The 8,051-nt window shown below is 38.3% G+C and overlaps 1 protein-coding gene across 1 annotated transcript in view; it reads right to left on the bottom strand.

Annotated features, from left to right (window-relative positions):
- Window positions 1-2,646, bottom strand: part of GLB1L3 (galactosidase beta 1 like 3) — a 48,600-nt gene extending 45,954 nt beyond the window's left edge. Inside the window, exons 1-3 of the mRNA XM_011381088.1 lie at window positions 2,624-2,646; window positions 2,095-2,223; window positions 1,648-1,860 (exon numbers count right to left, since the gene is read on the bottom strand). Coding sequence (XP_011379390.1) covers window positions 1,648-1,860; window positions 2,095-2,223; window positions 2,624-2,646 — 365 coding nt within the window. The remainder of the gene's footprint in view (window positions 1-1,647; window positions 1,861-2,094; window positions 2,224-2,623) is intronic.
- Window positions 2,647-8,051: the final 5,405 nt, after the last annotated feature.

Genomic DNA, 8,051 nt, shown 5'->3' on the forward strand with positions numbered 1-8,051 from the left:
AACATAAAATCATAAAATACGCTGAAAGGGCACTTAGATTTTACAAGTCTTTACAATAAGGGTTATAAAGTGTTGTGAACATGATCCTCAATCTCTAAGCAAAGTACACAATTATGAAAGGTGAAGAATTGTTTAGCAGCTGGGCCCTGGAGCCTGACCCAATTCAAAGCGTAACTCCACTATTAATGTGTGACTCTGGGAAAGTGTCTTAACTTCTCTTTGCCTGAGTTTTCTCAATGGTGATAACACTACTTACCACATAGAATTGTTATATGGATGAAGTGAATTAATATTTTCCAGGGCTTAGAACATGCATGGCTGTGTATAAATACTATATATGTGCTAATTGAATAAAATCAGTAGTCTTACTTTATAATGGTAGATATATTTCAATTAGCACCCGTGTTCTGACAATGGCAGGATCATTACACTAAAGGTGGGCTTCCCTGCCTTTCCTCAGCCTTCAGGAACACCTTTCCCATGACGTTAACCACACATCCTTTTGTATGCAGCTGCCACATTATAGCCTTCCACAGAATTTTTCCTTCAGGCACCCTTCAAGCCACCTTTATTGACTCCCACTTTTTTGAGTTTCAAGACTTTTTGGAAATAGGTCTCTCATGAAGGGAACTCCACTGTTCCTAATTCAAATATAATTTTTGCCTTGGGTACGGTTTTTATTTGGTCATCTGTGCATAGGCAGGAGTCTTTGCTCTGTGCGTGACTTGGGTGTCATCCTTACAGTCGTGTGGTCATATCTTAAGGAGATGCTAGGAAAGACGCTCATCCTGAGCAAGCTAAGCCCTCTATGCTTCCATTTCTTCTCCTGCACAATGGGAATTATACTGTCCATCTCACAGGACAGTTATGAGGATTGAGCAGTTTTGTGAAAAATACTTAGAAAATGCCTAGTCATCAGTAAACCCTAACTACACGTTACCTTTTGTTACTATATGTGTAATCATATTAACTATCACACTAAATTTATCATGTTAAATTTATCTTCATATTCTTCTGTTGAAGTAGACTGGATATTTCTTCTTGCCACCTTAATTAAGTACATGTATATGCCAGGCATTGTGATAAGCATTTTCGATAGAAATAAGATAAAGTTTTTATCTCATTTAATCATCAACACAACATTACAAGGCCAAGCTGGAACTGAAGACTAGGTCTGTCCGACTGTTAAGCTACACCACTAAACTTCACTTTAGTGATACTAGTGTTTCCTTACATGTTCATATTGATATGATTCACATTGATATCATTCCTCTACATATTCATCTCCATATACATAAATAAGAATTGTTTTAAAAACACCATGTGTTCATCTATAAGTATACTTTAAGTATAGGTCATTAAACTGAGTGCTCCTAAGCAGCCTAATGACTCTTCCACTAGAGAGGTTCTTGAGGAAATCACTAACTCTTTTAATATTTCTCCCATTAAAACTTACCCAAGGCTTTCACTACAGTAAACTAAGTATGACATGTTAGTGATCCTTAAGCATAAAAAGGACATGCTGGACATGACTATTCAGAGGGTAAATCTTCAGGTCAGGGTCCCAAAACCAGCTCTGAGCCTGAGTGCAAATGTTATGAGCCTTCAGAGGCAGCAAGGTCACAGAGGGCTGAGGGCAGCACTTACGTGGTGACAGTGTTGAAGCCACAGGCCTTTAGCTTCAAGAGGCGGTCCCTCCAGTACTCCCTGGGTACCCGGAAATAGTGAATGGAGCCCCCAAAGATCCGGAACTTGTGCCCTCCTAGCGTGAAGTATGGGGTACTCTCAGCTCTGCTTTCAGCCTGAAGTCCCACAGATCTGTTCTTCAGCTCAAAAGGGGTCAGATGAGACCAATTAAACCTGTTGAAAGAGAGAGACTGAGAGGGAGGGAGAGAGGGGGAGGGAGAAAGGGGAGAAAGAGAGGGAGGGAGGGAGGGAGAGAGAGAGAGAGAGAGCGAGCGAGCGAGCGCGCGCGCGACTGAGAGACACTACCAAAGGCCTAGTGGACAAAAAAGTTCTTGTTAGCAGGACATGTCCTGTGATTGCTTCCCAAGAAAAGACAGAAAACTCCCCACTCTCCCCACTCTGGCCAACCTGTTCTGGGTCAGCTGCGGCTTCACTTCTCCGGATATAAGATGCTCTTTAGATTTTTTTAGCGTGAAACCTGAGAAGATAAATGGCAGGGAAAAGATGCACACGATTCCTTTCCAGGAAAGACACCAGCTGAAAAGAGAAAGAAATAACAATAAGGGGGAGGCATTGGCCTCATCAATCTATAAGGACCAGAAAGCTGCCCTAGAGGCAGGTTAAAGGCAAGAGGCACAGGTAAGGAAGGGGCTCAGCGACAGATGGGAGCACTTCGTCCACCACGTTCAGGAAGGATGCAATGTCCGGCAACCCGAGCACCTTGTCAGCATCCACACCCTGATTTTTTTCTGTCTGGAGCAGTGGACAGACTCTCCACAGGACGGGCAAAACTAAGATATGGGTAGATGGAGGAGAGAAAGACTTATAAGGGGAGCTGATAAGAAGAGTTTCTGGCAGATTTGAGGGTCCAGGAGGGCGTCCCCAGACCAAAGGGGCCTTTGCTCCATGTATGGAGAGGATGGGCAGTGACTGTCACCTGTAGCACGACGGAAAACCCATCCTCGCAAGGCCGGGGCGCGCCGAGGTCCCACGCTACTCCCGCCGCCTCCCTGCAGCAGCGCGAACCCTCTGGGCTCAGGTCCGGGGCGCTCCTGTAGCCGGAGACCTACGTGCGGCCGCCGCAGCCCGGCGCGGAGTCCGGAGGCCTGCCGGGCAGTATCCAGTAGCAAGTCTGAGGCTCTGGGCGGCGAGAAGAGCAGAGCGCCAAATCGCCTGCGTGCAGAAGACTTTCAGCCAGAAAGTAAGGAGGAAGCCTCCCTGACCTTTAGTTTCTTTAAACTGTGTGTCATCAGCCAATTGAGAGAGAAAGGCGGAGGTGAGTTGAAGGAAAGGAGGATAACTCAGCCCACGCCTTGTACCAGAGAGCAGATAAGTTTTGACTTGGCGGGTTCAGCAACTTTAGCAAGGACCTTTTCGTTCCAGTCAGCGCTTTAGGCTAACGGATGGGTGGTGCGCACAGTGAAATAGTTTCAATACGACGAATAAGTGCCGAAATACAGATTCCACAGAGTGCAATGAACGTACAGGCAGGGGCACAGGCTACTCTGGAGGAGTATAGTTTTCTCAAACTGATTCTTAGTAAATCATTGAGAATTATCAGAGCAAAGAAAAGTGTGAATGCTCTTCCTATCGGTGGGATAGCTTCCAGGATTTACATAGTATGTGCAGGAACTACAGTTTAGAATTTTTTGGTTAACAAGTAGCAGGAGATGCAGCCGGAGAGATCAGAACGGGAGGAAGCAGGTCAGGGAGGACTGTAGACGCAATGCTAATAAGCAGCTCAGTCTCTTGACAGAGATTTCAAGCAGAAACTAAGTCAGAATTTATCTTTATGGAGATTACTTGGCTGCAAGGTGGAGGCTAGATGGGAAATAGATAAGTCATTTCAACAGACTTGGTGATACAAGGATGAGGTCTTGAGTTGTTCTGGTAGTAATATTAAGCAAGAAGAGGGAATGGACTCAAGAAAAAATGTTGAGGTAAAATTGGTAGCTCTTGAAAGTTGATTGGTTGAGATAGGTGATACAGAGAGGAGTCTAGGCTGACCATCGTGTTTCAGCCTTAAACAAGTTGGGTAGATGGTGATGACATTTATTGAGATCAAAAACATAGGAAGTAATAGAAGTTCCAACAGAGAGAGAAGAGTGAACCAGTTTTGGACATGCTGGATTTGAAGCTTCTGTAATGTAGAGAACTCTTCTGATCTTTTCTCTTTGAAACCTTTGTTTCTCCTCTCCCATTTGAAAGTACAAAGCCTGTGATATTGGGTCAAAATCAGGACTATATTTTTCAGAGAATAGTGTGCGTGTGTGTGTTTTCTATTATCTCACTCATTACAGGTATACTTTCCTCTTTAAAATCTCAGCTCCCTGAAAAATTTATAGATTATCCTTTTTTTTCTCATTCTTAATTGGAAAGCAATGGACTCTTGAGACTCTCTACATCTTAACACAGAAGCATAATATTTAACTTCTTCGAATATACCATGTTTAATAAATTTGAATTTGCAGCCACAAAACTTTATCCTTCAATGTAAAAATTTTAAAACTATTCTAGGGTCTGTGCCTTTTCATATAAAGTTTAGAATAAGCTTGTCTATTTCTATAAAAAGCCATGCTAAAATTTTGTTAAGAATCGCCTTAGACCTATAGATCCATTTGGGGAGAATTGACATCTCTACTATGTTGTCTTCAAATCTATAAACATGTTATGTCTCTTCATTTATTTAGGTCTTCTTTCACTTTTTTTTATCAGAATTTTGTGATTTTTTTTAACATAAGATCTTATGCATGTTTTGTTAGATTTATACCTCAATATATCATTTTTTTCAGCAATTTTCAATGGTATTATATTTTTAAGTTCAATTTCAGCATGTTCATTGTTAGCATGTTGAAATGCAATTGGGTTTCTTGTATTGATTTTTAATCTGTGAACTTGGTACACTGACATTAATTCTAAGCAATTATGTCATCTGCAAATACATTTTTCTTTCCTTCCAATTTCTGTCTTTTATTTTTTTAAAAACCTTATTGTGGTAACTAGAATTTCCAGTACTATGTTAAGAGTGGTGAGACCTGACATCCTTACCTTATTCCCAGTCTTAGGTGGAAAACATTCAGTCTTTAAACATTAAATATAATGCTAGCTGTGGAGATTGTGCATATGTTGTTTACTAAGTTGAAGTAATTCTCTTCTATTACTAATTACCTGAGGGTTTTTTTTTTATTATGAACAGTGTTGGATTTTTGTCAAGTACTTAAAGCCTCTTCATTTGCTATAACATTACTATCCTACTTCTCTTCCTGAAAGATGCTTTGCCAAATATAGAATTTGCTGTTGTGTTATATTGTAATTTAATGAGAAATATATATGTATATTTCTCATATATATCTATATATATCTATATATATATCTATATATCTATATATCTATCTATATATATATATAGATAGATAGATAGATAGATATAGATATATATATATTTAAAGTTCATTTCCAGTTCCTGACACAGAAATTCCTAAAAGCTTTGGAATTTCCTGCTTTTTAGTGATGAGAAAAGCATCTTTTGTTATTCATAAAAACCACACCTGAGTTTATATTAATGAATTGATTTTTGGAAATCCCCTAAGGGTGAAGGACTGGTTGCTAGGAGACCCAACCATGTGATTAGAGAGTTGGACTTTTAGTCCCACTCCACTTCCCAACACTAACTACTGGAGGTTGAGTTAATTACCAATGAGTTCATCAATCATGCCTACATAATAAAGCTTCCATAAAAACTAACTGAAGGGATTCAAGGAGCTTCCAGGTCAGTGGACATATTGAGATTCTAGGAGGCTGATGCATTCAGAGAAGGCATAGAAGCTTCATGCTCCTTCCCCATACCTGGCCCTATGCATCTCTTCCATAAGGTTGTTCCATAAGGTTGAGACCTTTATAATAAACCAGTAAACCAAAGTAAGTGTTTCCCAGAGTTCTGTGAGCAGTTTTAACAAATTATCAAACATGAGGAGGAGGTCTGATTTGTAGCCAGTCGATCAGAAAGTACAGGTGACAGTCTGGAACTGGCATCTGAAATGGGGATGGAAAGAGTCATGGGAGCTGGGCCCTTAACCTGTGGGGTCTGTGCTAACCCTAGGCAGTTATTTTCAGAATTGGATTAAATTGTGAGACACACAGTTGGTATCTGCTTAGAGCTGGAGAAATGCTTGGTATGGGAAAACCCACAAATCTGGCGTTAGAAGTGCTGTGTGACTAAAGGAAAACAAGTTTTCCTTGAAGTTGGTAATTTCTTTCCTTCACACTTGAAAAATGTTGTGCTACTTCCTCTGACCTCTATATAATAGGGTTCTAGTCTGTGTCTCATAATTGACTATAATTCCAAGTGGGGTTCCCCTTTATATAAGGCATCATTTCTGACTGCTTTCAAGATTTTTTCTTTATTTTTACTTTTACTTTCTTTCCTTCTTTTCAGTGTTTTAATTTTTTTAAAGACTTTACTTTTTTAGACTGGCTTTAGGTTTACAATAAAAATGAGAGGAAGGTTCAGAGATTTCCCATATGTTCTCTGCTCCACACGTATGGAGCCTCCCCCGTTATGAACATCACTCACCAGAATGGTACTTTATTTTTTTTTTTTTTTTACCAAGGATGAACCCTCATTGATGCATCATAATTGCCCAGAGTCCATAGTTTTATATTACAATTCACTTTTGGTGGTGTAAATTCTAGGGGTTTAGACAAATGTATGATGACATATATCTATCATTATAATACCACCCAGAGTATTTTCACTACCCTAAAAATCCTCTATGTTCTACGTATTCATCTTCTCTTTTCCCAACCCCTGGCAACCATTGATCTTTTTACCATCTCCATAGTTTTGTGTTTTCCAGAATGTTATGTAGTTGGAATCATATAGTACGTAGCCTTTTCAGATTAGCTTCTTTCACTTAGTAGTATCACTTAAGTTTCTCCATGTCTTTTCATGTCTGGAGAGCTCTTTTCTTTTCATCGTTGAATAATATTCCATTGTCTGGTTGTGCCACAGTTTATCCATTCATCTACTGAAGGATACCTTCCACTTTGGAAGGCAGTTTGGAAGTTCCTTATAAAACTAAACATACTTTTACCACACAATCCAGCAATCCAGTTCCTTGGTATTTACCCACATGAATTGAAAACTTATTTCCACACAAAACTGCCCCCACACATTTATAGCAGCTTTGGAAATTATGAATAAAGCTGCTATAAATGTGTGTAGGTTTTCTACTATGTTATCCTCCAGGAGTTTTATAGTTTTTCATTTTACATTTAGGTCTATGATTCATTTTGTGTTAATTTTTGTGAAGGGTATAAGGTCTGTGTCTAGATTCTTTTTTTTTTTTTTTTTTGCCTGTGGATGTCCAATTGTTCCTGCACCATTTGTTGAAAAGACTATCCTTGCTCCATTGTATTGTTTTTGCTCCTTTGTCAAAGATCAGTTGACCATATTTGTGGGGTCTGTTTCTGTTCCACTGATCTATTTGTCTATTCTTTCACAAATAACAAACTATCTAAATTACTGTAGTTTTACAGTAAGTGTTGAAGTTGAGTAACATCAGTCCTTCAATTTTATTCTTCTTTAACATCGTGATGGCTCTTCTGGATCTTTCGCCTTTCCATATAAACTTTAGAATCATTTGTCAATATCCAAATAACTTGCTGGGATTTTGGTTGCAGAAAAGAAAATAGATCTTTAGCTTATTCTAATTGTATTCAGGAGGAAAAATTGTCAGATAAAAGGAGTAAAATGCTATATGATCTTAAGAAGTAAGAAATGGAAATAATCTGTAGTAAAAATACATGCCAGATTCCTTTGTATTAGGGGGAAATAGGGTAGAATACCTATAATGAATATATGACACAGTTTCTCTCATTATGTTTCTAGTGACCTTCAAGAAAAAATTTTAAATAAAATAAAAGATTATGGTATTAATTTTTGTGGGTGAAAATACATTACCACCTAAAATATTAAAAAGCGTAACTAAGAAATTATATTATATATGTTATATCGATTATGTTGATCATAAAACTATTATTCTTTCACAAATATTACTTAAAATTCTAAAAAAAAAAAAAAAATTCAGGCTCCTTGCCTGGTTCCCAAATTTATATATGTTTTATCTAACCTCTGACAATTCCTTACAAATTAATCTAGAACTCTTAATTAATTATTCATACTTTAGCAAACTGTTTATCATCCAGTTTCTCATACTTATCCTTCAGTAAACTTAGGCATTTCAATAAGATAAAAATTAAATCGGTTTTTATAATCTTAAAATCTAGATAGAGGACTTCATCCAGACAAAATGTAGTAACATGGAACGTATTTACCCTCTTGACTTAAACAACTAGAAAACCAG

The sequence above is a fragment of the Pteropus vampyrus genome, unplaced genomic scaffold, assembly GCF_000151845.1.
Source record: "Pteropus vampyrus isolate Shadow unplaced genomic scaffold, Pvam_2.0 Scaffold428, whole genome shotgun sequence".
NCBI lineage: Eukaryota > Metazoa > Chordata > Mammalia > Chiroptera > Pteropodidae > Pteropus > Pteropus vampyrus.